Genomic DNA, 17912 nt, shown 5'->3' on the forward strand with positions numbered 1-17912 from the left:
GGCTATGTTTCATGATCAAGTCTATCACAACTCCATCAATATTATACAACACACCCCCGCCACTCATCCTCCATATTCACCTCTCGTCATCCTCCGTCTAGTTAGTGTATGTCGAGTCATGTCTAAACCCTCACAAATCTAAACCATCAATCCTCCATCTCATGGAATGCCCATTACAATGTAACACGGCGTCCACTTAAGCCCTGGCCGCTCTCCACTCCTCAATCTTTCTCCTCCGCTCCTCAACCTTTCTCTCAAACTCGGCCACCTTCTCCAATCTCTTCTTCTCCTCTTCCTCCTCCTTCTTCTTCTGAGCGGCAGCCCGTCGCACCGCCTCTCGGGCGAGCTGATCGGGTCTTCGCTCAGCGATATCTCTGGGTCGGTAGTCACTGAAGAACTTCTTCAGGCCGACCTCGATGATCCAGCAAGCTGCATAGTCGATGACCATGACGGCCGTCATGTTGGTCTTGAATTCTTCCGAGAAGGGAACAAGCTTCATGCCCGAGTTGATGTCGGGGAAGAGCTCGAGAGCGCAGGCAAAGGCTAGGCCAGAGACACCGACGATACCGTAGAACATGCCCTTGTTTTCCGAAAGAGACTCACGGAAGGGACGGCCCTGGTAGTTGATGGCAAAGGTTGAGATCTGCTGGATAAGCTGGAGGAGATAGACAGCTGAGTTGAGGAGAGAAGGAGAGAACTCGGCCTCGAGATCAACGTCATCAGAGCGACTATTAAATGTTAGCTTGTGAAAACATAATGGATGCATGTTGGCAACTTACGGGTCAAGGCGATCGCACAGGCGTGCAATGTAGATGAGGGTAACAATGTGGACGGCAAACTGTCCCAGAATAGAACCGATGATGTAGACGTTGAAGATGTTGGGCTGAGGACGTTCCTTGCTCAGACCCTCAACGACACGAGCGCGAGAGATGCTCAGGAAGCAGACAGACATGAGCATACCACTGATGGTGTACTGAGTGTCGCCAAACTTGATACCCTCGAGGTACAAGACAGACAGGGAGTAGGCGGTGATAAGACAGTTGAGAGCGAGAATCTTGTACATCTGAATAGTGGCAACGAGAGTGCAACGACCCTGTCGGATAATGTTGGGCACGGCAATGACGTTTCGCAGCTTCGATGTGAAAGGAGCAGCAACAGAGGCATCACCAAGCTTCAGAGTAGGTGGCTCATCATCTCCAAGATCAGCCTCCATCATACCAGACGCAAGCTTGTCGGCAAATCCAGCGGCCTTGTTGTTGATCTCGACTTGACGAGCGGCACGAGGGTCCGAGTTGATGAGCTGCTGGGCGCCGGGAGAGGTAATGGTCTCGAAAACGTGACCCTGGGATTTGGCGTACTCCTCGGGAGTCACGTTCTTCTTCTTGGCTTCGCGTTCGATGGCCTTCTGGAACTGAGGGTTGGTGGGACCGGGAGGATATAGGTGGGCAATCATGGCGGGAACAGGGGGAGGGGGCTGGTTGAAGCGCGCCATAAGTTCGATCTGCTTTTGGTACATCTCCTTCATCTTGCTGTTGCGAGCGTGCTCGGCAATGCGGGTAAGATCCTCGGGAGTTCCGTTCAAGAGGGCGATACCAATGTGAGCCTGCTTCAAGGCACCGACGTCGTTGGTGCCGTCACCAGCCATCAGAGTGTAGTAACCCATATCCTTGAGACCGAGAAGAATATCTTCCTTCTGCTTGGGCGAGACACGAGCGTAGACCCAGGTGTGTCGGAGGAGAGAGTTCCAGGCAGCCTGGTCCTTGAACTTGGCGAGGGCGTAACCAGTAACACAGATATCCTTGGTGCGGAGAATCTCGGGGTCAAGAGGCTTGGAAGGATCAACCTTGATGCTGACCTTGTCATCGACGCTCTTCCATACAAGCTTCTCACCACCCGCGTTGTCCTCAGGGGCATCGAGAATGAGAACCTCACGGTCAACGATCTCGACCTCTCGGGCGACGTGAACAGCGGTAAGAGGGTTGTCTCCGGTAATCATGACCACACGATGGCTGCTCTCGTTCAACATCTGAACAGCTTCCTTGGCGTCGTCCTTGAGGGGGCAGTGGAGCACGAGGAAGCCGGCAAAGGTCAGGTCACACTCAACCTTCTCTCGCTTCAGTTCATTGATCCTAGCGGAGCCCAGTTCAGAGTCGTGAGTAAGCTGCTTGTAGGCGAGGGCCAGAACACGAGAACCCTTGCGAGTAAAGTACTTGTAGGTCTCCTCGTAGTCGTGGGGAACAACAGTAAGCATCTTCTGGATAGTCTCGGGCGCACCCTTGACACCGGCAAAGGTGCCCCTAATCTTGTGACCATTCTTGATATCATTACCGTGAACCATGGCGACCGAACTCTGACGCTTGAGGGCCGAAGAGAACTGGAATCGACGCTTGATCTGAACGGTACCGTGGGTGGTGCCAGCTTTGTTTGTGCTCATGAGGGTGTCATTTCGGCCAAGAGTCCAGCCGAGAGAAGTAAGGGTAGCCTTCTCCATGGGGTCACCAACAATCTCTCCCTCATCAAGCTTGACGAGGGCGTGGGCGGTGGCGAGAACGAGCTTAGTCTCCAGGGTGGCCTCGGTGACGGGAGTCATGGTGGAGTGGGCGCCATCAGCCTCCTTGATGTCCTTGATCTCATCGTGTCCAAGAGCAAGACCAGCAATACCCTCAACAACGAGGTCCTCGCCAGTCAGAGTACCAGTCTTGTCGAAGCAGGCCACATCGACACGGCCAGCAAAAGGAATACGGAAAGGCTCGGTACAGAAGATGGCAAGCTTGGCGAGAGCGGCCAAACTGGTGTTGACGGCAAGACTAAGTTCCATGGGAAGCTCAGGAGGAACAACACTGGTGACAATCAAGATGCAGTCCAGCATGAGCTTGGAGCGCTTGCGATCCTTGCGGACACCCTCATCCCAGACATACCAGGCGGCGGCAATGGCGAAGATGAGGAGGAACAGAATGAAGAAGAGAGCCTCGGCGTTGTTGGCAGAGACTCGCTCAGTGGAGTAGATCATGGTTCGCACCAGGTTACCCTGGGAAGTTTCGAAACCGGTCTTCATGACGATAGCCATAGCGCCGTTGTCAGGAGGAGGGGGAACACCGGAAGAGAGCTTGGGTTTCTCCTGATCGGGGTTTCCGTGAGTGACCTGGAGGACCTTGGTGCCTCCCCAGAGGAAAGCGTTCTTGTCGAGACCCTCGGTGTCCAGGGGGACATCAGATGGGCGAAGCTGAATCGAGTCCTTGAGAAGAGGAGTACTCTCACCAGAGAGCATAGCCTCGTTGACAATGGCAGTTCCTTCAACCAGAAGCATATCGCAGGCGACACCGCTGTCCTCCTTGGTTCGGCCAACAGAAACAAGATCGCCTGGGAGAAGATGGTCGCTCAGGATCTCGGTCCACTTGCCCAGGCGGAACACCCACATATCATAGGGCTTGATGCTCATGCCGCGGAACTCGTTAAGTGTACGCTGACGCTGCCAGACGACAGTGCTCTCGAAGGCGACGAGCATGAAGAGAGTGAAGAGCGAGTAGTACCAGTATTCATCGAGCATCCAAAGACCAACACAGAAGATCTGGAAGACGAAGAAGGGCGCGACGGCGTGCTCCTTGAAAAGCTCGGTAAAGGTAGGGACGGGAATATCAAAGGTGTTGAGGCCATAGTGCTGCTCGATGCGCGATAACTCGACTTGAGTCTGGATACCCTTGGCGGTCTGGAAGTGGCCGATGGAGGCCTTGGGCTCGGAGTCGATGTCGAACTTGAGAGTACCAAACGACTTGGCCTCGGGGTCGTAGAGAAAGCGGCGCTTCTGGAAGAGGAACGAGGTGTTGAGTTTGCCGCCAGCCTGGGTTGACTATGTTAGTTACAGTTTGGAAATTGAGGTTAGAAGAATCTCCCCACCTTGTCGCGAACCAGCTTGCAAATCTCGGCAGACCCGGCGTTGGCGATGGGAATGACCTTGATCAACTGCGCATCCTCAATGTCCTTGGCCTTGGAGGCCGTGAAGCTGGCCTCAAGGCCGACGCTCCAGTGGGTGCTGAGCCATGTCAGGGTTTGGAGGGTGATGATGGTACCGCACCAGAATACGGTCCATTCCTCTGCGCCAATGTGCTTCTCGTAGAGGTCGGGAGACAAGTAGAAGGCCAGGAAGATGGGCCAGACGATGGCGAAAGGCCAGACGTAGGCGTGGAACTGAAAGGACAGCGGGCGCAACAGCTCGGCCTGCTTTATCTGGGGGTTGTCGACGAGGGGCGCCATCGTGGGCGGAGTTGACGAGACGGTTGGATCCCTCTCTTCTGGGATGTATTAAGTAGACGACAAACAATCAAGTGAGAAAAGAGAATAGATTAGATGAAGCCAAGAATGGCCGAGTCGAATGAGGCGCGCCGCGAGGTGGTGGAAGATGCCCGCCTCTGCCAATTTGTCGTGTCGAGTGCAAGCCCAAGTCCAAGCCACAAGTCGCGATCTGTACTTTTTGGCCGATGCGTTCTCATGGCGGAGACGGGCGGTCCGGCCTCTCGGAGCTTGCCATGCACCGATATCATCACGTGATTTAAATGGATGTCACCGTCCACCATCTGATCTGTTCCTACGCCGCACGCCATATTTCCAAACGTGTCCATGGTCTTCTAAAGACACGACACCAACAACCTGACTTTTCAGGAGAGGTTTATAATGACATTTCTTTAGCGTGTGTTTGAATTTGCTGAGCTAAGGGGACTTTGGTCTCTTGAACATTCCGCCCCCGGAATCCCGGACGAGTGTTCAACATGGATAGCGGAGCGGGGCGGAATCACGGAGTGACCTCCGCTTACACAAACACCTCGCGATATCTCGCCAATGCCCGAAGCGAGAACGTTAATGGCTTCGCTTCGCAAGACTTGAGCTTGCTTACTGAGCATAATGAGTTTTCACTGAATAATCTTTTAGTGCTGCTCCATTATCAATCCTTCAGAGACGCCATCAACAAACTCTCTGTGATTTCAATGCCTTTGAGCCACCGCGTGAATTAGGAAACAGCTTAACAACGTTAAAGTTCACGGTCTTGAAGGTCGACCCCTGTCAGCTATTCAATGTCCAAACGAACCCGCCAATAGAGGCCCCTGCAATTGTGGGAATTGAGATCGGTATGAGCCAGGACGATTCGCGATTGATCCGTCAACTAGTTCAGCTACTAGTTGATGCGCGCCTCTATCAACGCAGCCTAATTGTCTATATAATGGCCCAAGGTGATCCTGCTCATCTCAGATACCAATCCAACAATTCATCCCAACTTCACTTTCATCACTCGCTTTCATCACTTACTTACATCCTACACAATGGCCACTCTGAGATACGACCCCGAATTCGCCAAGGCATTGGAACCTCTTAGATCCAAGCGTCCCTCAGGCCCTCCTCAAACTGCCTTGGAAATTCGCCGAAACAATGATGCTCTCTTTAAAAACATGTTCCCCAAGGCGCCTTCAGCCGACATCATTCAGCAGACGGATTACACCATCCAGAGTTATGATGGTGCAAACATCTTGCTCCGCCGCTTTGCCAAGCCCGAGCATCTCTCGGTCAAGGAGCCTCTGCCTACTATCCTCGCCATTCATGGCGGTGGTTTTATCTCAGGAAGTGTAGATGCTTGTGCTGGACTTGTAGCCAACAAGGTTCTTGCGGCTGATCGTCCCATCTTTGCTGTTGGCTACCGTCTTGCACCCGAGCATCCTCACCCGGCCCCTGTTGAGGACAGTTACGCTGCTCTGAAATACCTCCTGGACCACGCTGCGGAGCTCAACATTGATCCCCAACGTGTTGCCGTTCAGGGAGAGAGTGCTGGTGGCGGCATTGCTGTCGGGCTGGCCCTCTTGGCAAGGGACAGGGAGCTTCAGCCTTCGATTGCGAAGCTGCTTCTTACGTATCCCGAGCTCGATGACCGGCCACGGCATGACAAGGACGCCGAGTTTCTCAAGTTTACCACATGGAGCCCCAAGCACAACGAACTAGCATGGGCGGCATACGTCGGCGAGGACAAGGCCGGGAAGCTCGAGGCGGATGTTTCTCCGTATGCTGCCCCAGCGAGAGCTGCGACATACAAGGGCCTACCATCTACGTATGTAGACGTCGGAACGTTGGACGTGTTTCGAGAGGAGAACATGGAGTTTGTCAGGAGACTACTGGCGGATAATGTCGAGGTTGAGTTTCACGTCTGGCCCGGAGTGCCACATGTGTTTGAGTTTCTTGGACCTGGGACAAAGTGGCACGTGAGAGCGACAGAGGCTAGAGTTAATGCCATGAAGGAGTTTTAATTCATAGTCAATGTAAGATAGTAACATGGATCGCCGCGAGCGTATTGAGTCCAGCTGGTCAAACAGGCTCTTTTAAGAAACACGAGAATCAGTGCTTGTTAAGAAACGATACAAGAAGCTCAGAAATCCTTTCTGGTTGGTCTTCCGGCGAAAAGTGTCCGGCATCCTCCACAATGTTAAGCTCAGATCCAGGGATCGCTTCTTGGAGTTTATGAGCCCAGTCAACAACCTGCCAGGCATCATCGGCCCCCCAAATCAACTGCACAGGCAGCTTCTCCAGTTCACCCAGGCGTGGTGTCACTTCCAGCGTGTGCTTGGGGTCATAGTGTCGAACTTGGTGCTCAAACAAGCTTGGCTGGCCGATGGGACCAGATATGTATTCCAAGTAGGAGTCCAAACTCGATTGTTCAAGCTTGGCTGGGTTCTTGACAGCGGACAGCAGCCACTCTCTAAAGTGAGCGCGATGGTCGTTGTCGCTCGCTTTGATGAGAGACTCGAGGCCGTTTTGCATCTGTTGCTTGGTCCGCTTCGAGGGGTAGCTGTCGAAGCACACCACGTCGATGAGTGTCAAGGATAGCACCCTCTCTGGCGAGAATACGGCAAGTCGCTGAGCAATACCGCCTCCAATGTCATGAGCGATGACGTGAGTCTTGTCAAGTCCCCACAATGATAGAAGACCTTCCAAGATGGGAACCTGTCCTGTCATGGACGTGTCCACGGCAGAGTCCCAGGGGCGCTCAGAGAGGCCGAAGCCGAGAAGATCAAAGACGTGCACCTTGAAGCCTTTCTCGACAAGCTTGGGGACGACGTCGCGCCAGATAAGAGATGAAGAGGGCGTTCCGTGAAGGAGGACGACTGGAGTGCCGGTGCCGTAGACGCCATAGGCGATGCGGCTACCTCTGATAAGGGCGTTTTCAGTGACGATTGGTTGAACCATGATTAAATGCTTTGGAATATTGCTTGTTTGGTCTTTTGGGGCAGAGCGAGGGGCTGCATTTATAGTAGTGGATTAATAATGGACATTGTGTCGTGTGAAGGGCGTCCTTAGAGATGTAGCTGCTATCTTTCTTGGCGCAGAGGAGCGCCATGGACAGTCAAAAGCCCCGCCTTCCCTGGCTTCGGTCAAGAAACTGGCTTTTGGGTGTCGGTCGTTGATTCCGCTGCTTGTCGCTCGATAAATCGTGTCTTGACTCCCGTCAACATGGATAAGAAATATGAGCGACCATCGTCTTCGGGTGGCAGAACAGCTTCGATCCTAAACTCCTTCACTAGAGCTGGGACAACTTTGAACACTACGAGCTCAGCCAAATGACGCCCAGGGCATGATCTTGAGCCGCCGCCCCAGCTAAGGCTGACTCGTTCCATGTTGCGAGCCGTGTCGGGGTCTGCGTTAAGCCATCGAGCGATATTGAAGAGGTGAGAATCGGGACCAAAGACGTCTTGATTTCGGTGCAAGGCTACTGGGTTACAGCCTGCAGTTGTATCGGGTGGGAAATAGAAGCCGTGGAGGTGAAGACCACCGTTGGGAACCTTTCGTGGAAGGGACATGCTGATGACTGGGTATAGTCGTTTGACTTCCTTGACGAGAGCCTGCATTATCGGGAGACGGGTTGCAGTAGAGTATCGACTTGGATCTGTCATGGAGAGGACTTCTTGAGAAACTTGAGTCTGGACATCTTGAAGAGAACCTAGCACGGCCATGATGGAGGTCAGAGTCGACGCCATGGTCTCATGCCCAGCACCAAAGTTTGTAACAGCCATTTTGCGCAGGTAATTGTCCGTAAAGTCAGGTCTGACTTTGTGAAGCCGGATGAGATCTGTGAGAAGATCTTGGCGGGTGTCCTTAGGCGGGCTTGCTCTTTTGGCTGCGTTGACACGTCGAGAGACTCGCTTGCCAACATCCTATCCAACCATCAGGTTTGAGTCTAAAGGCCAACAACGATGAACTCACGACAAAGAATGGTTTGAAGTTCTTGGGTGTCTTGAAATTGACACCCCAAGCTGAGCTGAAGAGCCGGCCGACCGTCTTGGAGAGGAACTCGAGTTTGACAATTGTAGGGAAGAGGCCAAAGACACTCTTTCGTCTCCAGCCGTGATACGCATGCGAGCCCGATCCCCAATCAGTGCCGTTCTTGAGCATACCGGGTGACCAAGAGAGGACAACGGACCCAAGACATTCCACGGCGATGATGTGCATCCACTCATTCAACTCGACTGGAGCACCTTTGAAGCTCTTGAGCTTGGCAATGGCTCGCTCAATGACGTCGTCAATGGCAGCCTCGTATTGAATGAGATTAGACGTCTGATAAACAGGGCCGATTATTCGGCGCTGAATTCGGTATCGCCTCACATCCCGTTCCGAGAGAAGATCGAGTGTGTCGGGAAAGTGAGGGTTGAGCTTCCAGTCGATGCGAGGTTTGCTCAGACTGGTGGCCACTGCGAGAATCAGTCATGATTGATGAAAAAGATGATTTGGAACAAACAGTAAAAGTCCGACTTTTCATATCCACTGCCACTGCCTACTGAAGTGTCAGTTGGAACTCTCATGAACTTTGGTGCAACATACTGTAAATGGCCTGAAAAGCCTCCTTGGTATCGAACCACACTTCATTTGGGCCTACACGCACAACAGGCCCGTATCGAGAATGCAAAGTCTTTCCTAAATAAGCCATGCGCCCATTTCTTGCATGGTATGCGTGCCAGAAGCTGGTTATAGCTGCTAGCTTGGGTCCGGGGACACGTGCGAGTGGGTGAAATGTCGATCGGTACACGACGATTGAAGCCAGTAGCACAACGAGTGTGAAGACGGTCTTGAGAAGTACATGGGCTATGAGACTGCATAGAAGCGTCATCCAGGCGAAAAGAAAAGAGAAAGGCATGATATCAGCGAGCAGAGCATCACAGCGCGTTGGTGCTTCAGACGATGGTGTTGTTGATCAAGGGAAATTCTGTGTGAAAAAGTTGAGCTTCGACCCCACATTCACGGGATGGATAAGCCGCCATATGACAAGAACACTTCAAGCTTTACTCAAGGGGGAACTATTACAAAGAGAAACTGTGTTCAAGGTCAAATTAGAAATATTTAATAGTATCATACCCGACTTTTATTGCCAATCAATTGGCATGGGCCATCCTTCACCAACAGATTGCCCAAGTAAATACTAGTGATCCCACCTCCAATGCAATCGACTTATAACCTATGCCTCTTCTATACCTGGTGTCGTCTATAGAACAGTTTAATTCACTCTTGTTCCTCTTTCGCCTTCCTCTTCTTCTCCTTCTTGATCCTCAACTCCTCTCGCCATTTGATCCCCCGGGCCATCAGGAGGATCATGGCTGGACACCCAAGCAACAGTATCCCTGCCACCAGAGTAAACGCCCAACCCGTACCCAAAGCATCAACCATGGGAACGATCGCAGCACTAGCTCCTGCTCCAATTAGACATCGAGTCAGGTTATTGGCAGCGCTGGCAGTTCCTGGCTTTCCCGGGTGAATGTCAATTAGTAGCGAGCTAGTCGTGTTGTTGAAGCCCACGATACCAACTCCCATTAGTCCGCTCAACACGCAGGGCACAGCGACATGCGTCTTGGCGTCAACTGCCCAACCCCAACCGATGAGCATAACGATTGACATGAGCATGAGGGGGAAGCCAATCTCGAGTCGAGCGCGCTCAATTGGAAAGCCTGAAAGGTCTGGCTGACGGCTCTTCTCGTAGGGGATGCCCATCTTGATGCAGTGACGCTCGAAATTGCGATTGGTAAAGGCACCGACAATGAATGATGCGATTACAGAGCCAGCTGCTATTGGCAGAAACATGAGACCGTTTTGGATCTCGTTGAAGCCGTAGATTCGCGTGAAAAGAGTGGGCATGGCTGTAGCAATGCAGTAAAAGCCAGCAAAGCAAAGACTGCTGAAGCCAAGCAGCAGACCCGTCTCTTTCTCAAACAGCATCAAAACCGACTCGAGGACATTCGGCGCCTTGAATTTAAACGTCTTTTCTTTTTTGGAACCGTGAGAAGCTTGGCGGCTGAGGTCGGACTTGGCTGCTGACATCCGAGTCCGTCGGGATTTAAGTATCTGCCACAAAGACCGATACACAGGGGGTGGAGGAATTGAGCCGTCGCCCACGATGCGGCGACATGTTTCTGGGTAGAATATGACGACGAGGACAATGGCTACTCCGGCAAAGATTGTGAGGAACCAGAAGATGGATCTCCAGCCAAGGTACTGAGCGAGAAGGCCGCCGATGACAGGGCCTAAAGCAGGACCGAGGACGACGGGCACAGCAGTCAGACCAATGTATTGGCCTCTTTCTGCAGAGGTGATGACATCCGCGACGACAGCGTAGCAGAGAGTAACCGTGCTTGCGGAGCCAGCAGATTGAAGGCATCGTAGACCCAAGAGGGCACCGTAGCTCGGTGTAAGCGCCAGACCAATATTGGCGGCAATGTAGAGGGTGAAGCAAACAACATATGCAGGTCTTCTCCCTCCACTATCAGCCAAAGATCCGATAAACATGGGCGTAACACCCTGAAAGATCATATAAGTCGTGACGCTGAGGTTGACCTGCGATATGGTCACGTCCAGGTCTTTGGCGATGGCGGGCAAGGCTGGGAAGTAGATCTGGGCCGTCATGGGGGAGAAGAGGGCAGTAGAGGCAGCTGCCAACACGATGAAGCGTTTTTGCCATGTTGTAAAGATTGAATAGGCAGGAGGTGTATCTTCAGTTGATGATTCAGGCTGTTTTTCCAGATCTTGGGTCATTAGGGGAGGTTGCTCCTCGTCTTCGCCAGGGTGGCGATCGGTACATGTCGAAGAAGCACTCATGGTCTGATGAATGCAAGAATAAAGTCAAGATGCTTAATTCATACCATCTCATTCAATATTTAAGAACGAAAGAGAAGAGATCAAGTCAAATAAATAACAAGGCGGTGTTCAGGAAAAAGGTGAAAGTCCGTCCTCACGGGGGTCATAAGTGGGTTAATTCACACCTCATCGGCACCGACGTCGGCGAAATGGGGGAGTCATGGACAAATCAACACACGCTGCCTGGTCGACTTGCAGCATTGAATGATGTCGGATTGGCTGTAGGCGATGGAGATAGATGTGATATTTCCGAGACTAATATGATTGAGTGGTGATTGATACGTTGATCGGGCTGTCGCTCGTCTCGTATGACGCGCATTCTCTCGTCGTCTCGGACTTTTGATACATGCCCTTGTCAGGCTGATGGAAGAGCAAATGGTAGGATCACGGGACACAGGATCATACACCATCTTGAGGATGTACCTTGTTAATTTCGCTTGGCAATGGACTTGTTTATCCATGGGTTGAAGATGCTTTACTGTACCCGTTCCAGATCCCCTTCTAAGGCCCAAGGCTCAGCCAAGGCCTACCCAGATAAACGTTCATTTCGAGTATATTTACCTGCAGGCGGACTTTTGACGGAACTGAAATGTTTAATGAAGGGATTTAAAACAATCAAGACATCGCTCACCAAATGATGTTGTAGAGTTGAGAAGACCAACGGTGTGTGCCTGTACACATAAGGCCGACTCCTATCTCACGCGACCTGAGTGGAGCCTCCCCATTGTAGCTCGATCCCGACTTGGATTCGCTTCCAAGCCCAGTCACCCTACCGAGATACAGCTGCCGTGCCACGCTTATTCTTACTTTACTACTTTTCAATGACGTCTCCGTCGTACACAGGATCAAAGAACACGCTGATAAACACATAGCAGCATCAGAACCTATAGAACACAATGACCACTATGCCATACGACAAAAGTAGAAGATACCTTCTTCTATTTGCAGAGGCAATTAGGTCATTTATTCTGCTCAACAGAACCCAATGCTATAAAACGCCGTAACTAATGTCACACTCATATCTGGGCTGGTGTAACGTGATACTCAGTACGTTTGCACCCGAGCCACTCACCTCAGCCTCACCAAATCAATACACTAAGACAGGGCGGAGCGTTTGGTGTACCGTCACACTCGTATATGTGAGAAACAGCGAGTTAAGAAGACCGCTTATAAATATCAAGACTCCTCTCATGACATTATCAACGTGTTCTACCCACCTAAGCTGCCCACCATGTCCGAATCAGCCAGCACTGATAGCCTGATGGCTCGACCAGCTTCACCTATAACTGACGATGACCAAGATCTTTTCAGATCATTTTTCAATGGGCCTGAGGAGTTTACTTTGCATCCTCTGGGATGTGGCTCGAGCGGGACTTCTTTGTCACCTCGAGCGCGTCCATCCTCGGTTGAGGAACAAGACGTTGAAAATTTGCCCAAGAATCCTGTGCGACATGCTCCAGGTCTACGAAATCTAATCTCAGACTGGAGTTCAGAGCTTTTTGCCTTGGTTTCAAGCGCAGTCTCTCTCTGTGCGCTCATCATCCTTGCTCGTCAGAATGGCCAACAACTCTCTACCTGGACTCTACCACTGTCTCTCAACACCGTGGTGTCCCTTCTGTCAGTAGTCATCAAGACACCTCTCGCGTTCGTCGTTGGATACTGTCTGGGTCAGGGAAAATGGGCTTTGTTTTCCAAAAGAAAAGGTCCGCTGTCTACGTTTGTGGCCATCGAAGAAGCTGGCCGGGGTCCTTTGGGGAGCCTAGCTCGGATATGGAAACTAAAATTTAGGCATGTATACATTGAGAGTCGTCCTCTTGCCTGCTATAAGCTAATTGAAATTAGGAATTGGGTATGCTTTGGAGCTGGCATCACAATTGGCTTGCTTGCCATTGACCCATTCCTTCAAGGACTGGTTCAATATGTGGGCAAGATGTCCTCCATGGTTGACCGTAGCGCATCCATAATGCGTAGCCATGGGCTGGACGTTGGTGAATGGTATGGTGAAATCTCATACACCCCCGGCCGGAAATTTGGTATCCGATGCTATGTGAATATACAGCCGGATATTGGCCTGTCGCTGGCAGCCAAAATAGGCTTCGCCAACGCATCTATTCTGAGACCGGTTCAGCCCCCCGGGCTATCCTTCAGGACCGGAAATTGCACCTGGCCGGTGTTTTAGACCCTGGGAATATGCAGCTCTTGTACCGACATTTCTTCTAGGGTGCAAAAAGCTTCCGGGGAGGACATGCCTTGTTCGCCAACCGAACATTTACGAAAAACGACTCTGTACAACATACGTTCAGACTATGGTCAAGACATGGATAGTCCAGCCCTTGAAGCTATCGAAAGAACCATCGGAACCTCCCTCGCGGGGGTGGACGAGGAGAAGAAATGCCTGGTACCCAGAAGTGACCTCCAGCTGAGGCTTCTGGATCAGGACAATTGGTTACCGCGTGATATTCGACGAACATTCAACATTACTCAGAGATCAATAACGACCATGATGAGTAGTCTGGACTACGAGGCTATCGATTTCATCAACAGAGCATTATCAAACTCGACCAACATCACCGCTACATTCAACAATGTCGCCCACCTCATGTCGTACCAGATGCGCGACACGAACGGATCCCCTGTCCAAGGCTATACGCGAGAATGGGTAATCTACATCAGGGTGCGCTGGCCGTTGATTTCCGGTCCTGTAGTACTGTTGTTAGCTACGGTTTTGTTTTCCGGCTGGGTTGTGATGGAGTCGCGAGGGATCGAGCTTGAGACGTTCAAGTCTGAACCCCTCGAGATGCTTCTTTACGGGTTTGATGCCAAGTCGAGGGACTACTTGAGGGTTACTCGCAAAGCAGGTCAGAATGTCGAGGATAAGATAATTCAGTTAGAGGAAGCGGCTGAGGGGCCGGAGTTGAGGTTGAAGGATAGACCTGAATGATGACTGAACGTGTTTCTGGGAACATGCGTTGACGGACAAATTACTGGGACCAAAATCTAAATAGAACCTCTAGCTCGGATTAATAATGTCATGTTTAGGAGACTTGAGAAAACAGAGATATGCGCCCCCCTGGGAGTTCAGGCCAAGTTCAGCAACGGGTCATGAAACCACTCGCCCAACAGAGGGATCATAGCAGCGGAACAGTGCCTTGGTCATGATCCACACACCGTTATAGATAGTAACCAACGAGTCCATCTCCTTGCTTGCGCAGAGACTGCCATTATGTACTGAGCTGGGATCTAGACTAATTATGATAAGTCTCTTCCTAGGCTTACTAAAATTAAGATAAGAGATTAACCTATTCTTATATTATTTTTATAAAGGTTTAGATAGTGCTCTAATAGTGGCGATGAGTATACCTTGGCAGTCCTCGCGCAAGCAAGGAGATACTGAGTGGACAGCCTAGAATAGCAGTGTCAGATTTCCTATTCGAACTCATCGCATACGAAGTGGATCATCGTGGTGGAACGAGGCGGGCGGCCCGCCCGCCCGCCCGCCGAGCTCATGCATGAGGTTATCCACGATGGCATCAACCTAGTTGGAACCCCACTACTCTTCTCTTCTCAAGCGCTCCTGGCCCTCAAATCTCTTCCAATATTACAAATCATGAGATCTCCTTCATGTTTATTTAACTGCAGCTATGGCCCACGAGTCAACTTTCACCTCACACAACTCCTCCTCTCTCAACTATGAGACCAACTCGAGCTCTTCGCTTTGTCAACATGTCCACGCAGACCCGCAAAGCCTTGGTAGTCAGAGAGTACGCTGGGAAGCTCTCTCTGGTTCAAGAGCAGTTGCCCATGCTCCAGCCCGCTCCAAACCAAGCACTCGTCAAGGTCTTGACCGCAGCGCAAAATCCAACCGATGTGCTATGTTTCGATAATAGGATTTTCGGTAATGGCGCTGTTTTAGGCTGCGACTTTACCGGAACGGTCGAGGCCCTTGGAAGCAATGTCGCACGCTTGAAGGTTGGAGACACCATCGCCGGCCTTATCTGGGGAGGTACGTATTGGCTATTTGATATAGATGTCGCTCCACTAACATAATTAGGCGAAATCGAGGGTCAAGGGGCCTACAGTGAATACACGCTTGCCGACGACAAGATCTGTTTCAAAGTCCCCGATAATATCCCCCTCCAGCAGGCCGCCACCGTGCCGTTGGCTGCTACAACAGCCTGGCTGGCCTTGTTTCGGTCCCAGAGCCTTGCCATTGACCGAACTGCAGGGTCAAATGTGCAATTGCTCATTTGGGCGGGAAGCAGTACGTAACTTTCCAGAATTTGCAGAATTTCGTTGACGTTCAGGTATCAGCCAGTGTTGGACTCTACGCTGTTCAGATTGCAGCACTATTCGGTTTTCAAGTTGCGACAGTGTGCAGTCCACGACATTCCCCACTTCTTCACTCTCATGGAGCCAAGTACATCTTCGATTACAAAGATCCTGACGTTGTTCAGAAGATCCGGAAAGCTCTTCCTGACATCAAGTACATCTTTGACACCATCGGGACTGAAAGCTCGTCCATCAGGGCATCTCGAGCCATGAGTGATTCAGGGGGTGTTTTATGCACCGTCCGTCCTGGTAAGGAGTTCACTGAAAAGGTCACAGCCCGGACAAAGGTGACGTCGGTTCTTGTGTTTACCTCGTTTTTCAAGGACCACCAGATGGGCGCAACTCTTTTTCCGGTCAGTTTTTTCTCGAATGATAACTGGACTTTGCCCTAACACTCCTCATTTAGGCGTCTGAGGAGGATCACCTGCTGGCTTCTGAATTCTTTGAAGAGCTTCCTCGCCTACTTTCTGACAACAAAATCCGTCCAAATACTCCATGGCTTATCGGCGGACTCGATGGGGTCACAGAGGGCTTTCAGGCTTACAGGGATGGTAAAATCTCTGGATACAAGGTCGTATATGATCTTAAAGGATAATCATAGAAGGTGCTATGAATTAGCGAGACCCCTGTATTTTTTTTTTTTTTTCTTACTTGAAATTGGCTTTCTTTACTATCTGAGTTCAAATAGTACTACGCAACATAGATTTGGTTTCAAATCTGAAAGATTGATCAGTTGTAATGACCCGAAATCAGCTGAGGAACAATCACCAGCAAATGGCGAACTTGGTTGCTGAGTAATGAGCAATGCCCACTTGAGGGGATTTGACCAGACTGAGACTAAAAATGGAGGCAAAAAGAAACATACAACACCCGGAATTCGCCAGTCGTCACCGACCTGACTACTACTCGGGCGCTCTTCAGGTTATCTATGGGAGAGCGGACGGGATCCCGAGTTCTCTAAAGGCTGTGGTCGTATGTACCCGGAATAACATCAAACCGCATCATAGCTGTGCTGCCACAACTGATCACGCCCACTTGGATGCAATAGCGTGCAGCCCCTTGATGATGGCCCCTTCAACGAGGCGGACTGCAATTGCATGCACCTTCTGTCGTCAACGGTGAGTTCAAGGATGGTTCTTTGGTATGAGAGGCAATACCTAACATGCTGTGCTTGTATCAAAGAAAGAGGCGATGTGATGGTCGGCAACCACAATGCAAAGCGTGCCGTGAAAAGGGGCTACAATGTGTTTATACCGAGACCGAGCCACAAGAGTAAGGATGCAAGTTTAACACCGCTTCTTTGAACATTAAATGACCGAGTTTTCAACAGCGAAGAAGGTCCCGTGGCCCAGTCGGCTCTGCTTCAGCGTCTCAGTGCCATCGAGGCTCTTCTCAGCCAGCACTCGGCATCGATATCCGCTCTGGAAAGGAGATCTGAAACATCACCTACCTCAGTTTCGGTCCCCAGAACGGAGCCAGCAAGTACAACGTCGAATAACGAGTCTCCTCTCACCTCTGGCGATGCCATATCTCACATTGCCCCTTTCTTGACGGGCAAGACATCAGAGACGGGGTTTCCAAGCAACCAAGATGAAAATCTCCCACCCATCACAATACCACCAAAACATCGGACGAGTGCCAGCCACCTTCTTCTCTTGCCCCAGATAGCACGTTTAGCTGGTGACTATCCGGAAGACTACTTTTTCGGGCTTGAGAATGCTCGTCCACGTACCAGCGCTGCACATTTTCTGCTGGAAGGATCCACAAACTCCTCGGATGAGCATCTTAATATCGACAAGTCCTCTTGGGATTCTTATGTCGACGTCTTTTTCGACATAGTTCAACCATTTCACCCTTTTCTCAACGACCATGAACTAAGAGCCCAGTGCGAGGAGGTAAGAAGTCAGGGTTTCGGCTCTGACCCCAAATCTGCTCTTGTCATGGCTGTATTGGCTTTGGGCTCGACAGTTTCAGCTCCAGTCAGGGCGCCCCCTCGCCAAGGTGACAGCTCCCCGATGGATGTTTCCAGATCAACCTCCCCAGAGTCCAGTAACACAGGCAGCCCCATTGGGACCATTCTCATACAGAAGGCTTCGCGCATTTTGTTTACGTCTTGGATGGTATCATTCGGTGGGGACGTCGTAATGTCTCAGGCATTGCTCCTTTGTGCCCTTTACTTTACTTACACAGTTGACCCCCTGATGGCTTGGCGACTCGTTCACATGGCTTCGACGAGTATCCAGCAAGTTTTGAACCAGTTAAGCCACCTGAGCGGACGTCTTTAGGGATATATCACTAACCCTAGACCTAAGGTGTCAAGACTTTTCATCGAAGGATAAACAAGTTGAAATCCTCACGCGACTGAGCTGGGTATGCTTTATTTTGGAAAGGTATGTAGAACATGCCCTGAGGTATCATGAGACATCAATACT

The 17912-nt window shown here is 51.0% G+C and overlaps 6 protein-coding genes across 6 annotated transcripts; 3 read left to right on the forward strand and 3 right to left on the reverse strand.

Annotated features, from left to right (window-relative positions):
• Positions 1-196: 196 nt before the first annotated feature.
• Positions 197-4251, reverse strand: NECHADRAFT_94350 (uncharacterized protein; the record flags this gene model as incomplete). Its single annotated transcript, XM_003045075.1, has 3 exons — positions 197-728; positions 780-3838; positions 3895-4251. 3 exons carry the CDS (start codon positions 4249-4251, stop codon positions 197-199), a joined length of 3948 nt encoding a protein of 1315 aa, XP_003045121.1.
• Positions 4252-5312: 1061 nt separating this feature from the next.
• On the forward strand, positions 5313-6284 carry NECHADRAFT_43364 (uncharacterized protein; the record flags this gene model as incomplete). The annotated part of the gene is made up of 2 exons (XM_003044660.1): positions 5313-5996; positions 6027-6284. The coding sequence occupies 2 exons, from the start codon at positions 5313-5315 to the stop codon at positions 6282-6284; spliced, it is 942 nt and encodes a 313-aa protein (XP_003044706.1).
• An 88-nt stretch (positions 6285-6372) lies between these two features.
• NECHADRAFT_43420 (uncharacterized protein) lies at positions 6373-8898 on the reverse strand (the record flags this gene model as incomplete). Its single annotated transcript, XM_003045076.1, has 5 exons — positions 6373-7230; positions 7476-8186; positions 8236-8613; positions 8768-8803; positions 8851-8898. Coding segments are annotated over 5 exons (2031 nt in total), but the record flags the coding sequence as incomplete, so codon positions are not given.
• Positions 8899-9525: 627 nt separating this feature from the next.
• NECHADRAFT_43520 (uncharacterized protein) lies at positions 9526-11049 on the reverse strand (the record flags this gene model as incomplete). The annotated part of the gene is made up of 1 exon (XM_003045077.1): positions 9526-11049. The coding sequence occupies one exon, from the start codon at positions 11047-11049 to the stop codon at positions 9526-9528; it is 1524 nt and encodes a 507-aa protein (XP_003045123.1).
• Positions 11050-12382: 1333 nt separating this feature from the next.
• On the forward strand, positions 12383-14092 carry NECHADRAFT_81555 (uncharacterized protein; the record flags this gene model as incomplete). Its single annotated transcript, XM_003044661.1, has 3 exons — positions 12383-12768; positions 12994-13146; positions 13372-14092. The coding sequence occupies 3 exons, from the start codon at positions 12383-12385 to the stop codon at positions 14090-14092; spliced, it is 1260 nt and encodes a 419-aa protein (XP_003044707.1).
• Positions 14093-14952: 860 nt separating this feature from the next.
• Positions 14953-16075, forward strand: NECHADRAFT_94354 (uncharacterized protein; the record flags this gene model as incomplete). The annotated part of the gene is made up of 4 exons (XM_003044662.1): positions 14953-15154; positions 15203-15412; positions 15463-15833; positions 15887-16075. 4 exons carry the CDS (start codon positions 14953-14955, stop codon positions 16073-16075), a joined length of 972 nt encoding a protein of 323 aa, XP_003044708.1.
• Positions 16076-17912: the final 1837 nt, after the last annotated feature.

The sequence above is a fragment of the Fusarium vanettenii genome, assembly GCF_000151355.1.
Source record: "Fusarium vanettenii 77-13-4 chromosome 6 genomic scaffold NECHAsca_20_chr6_4_0, whole genome shotgun sequence".
NCBI lineage: Eukaryota > Fungi > Ascomycota > Sordariomycetes > Hypocreales > Nectriaceae > Fusarium > Fusarium vanettenii.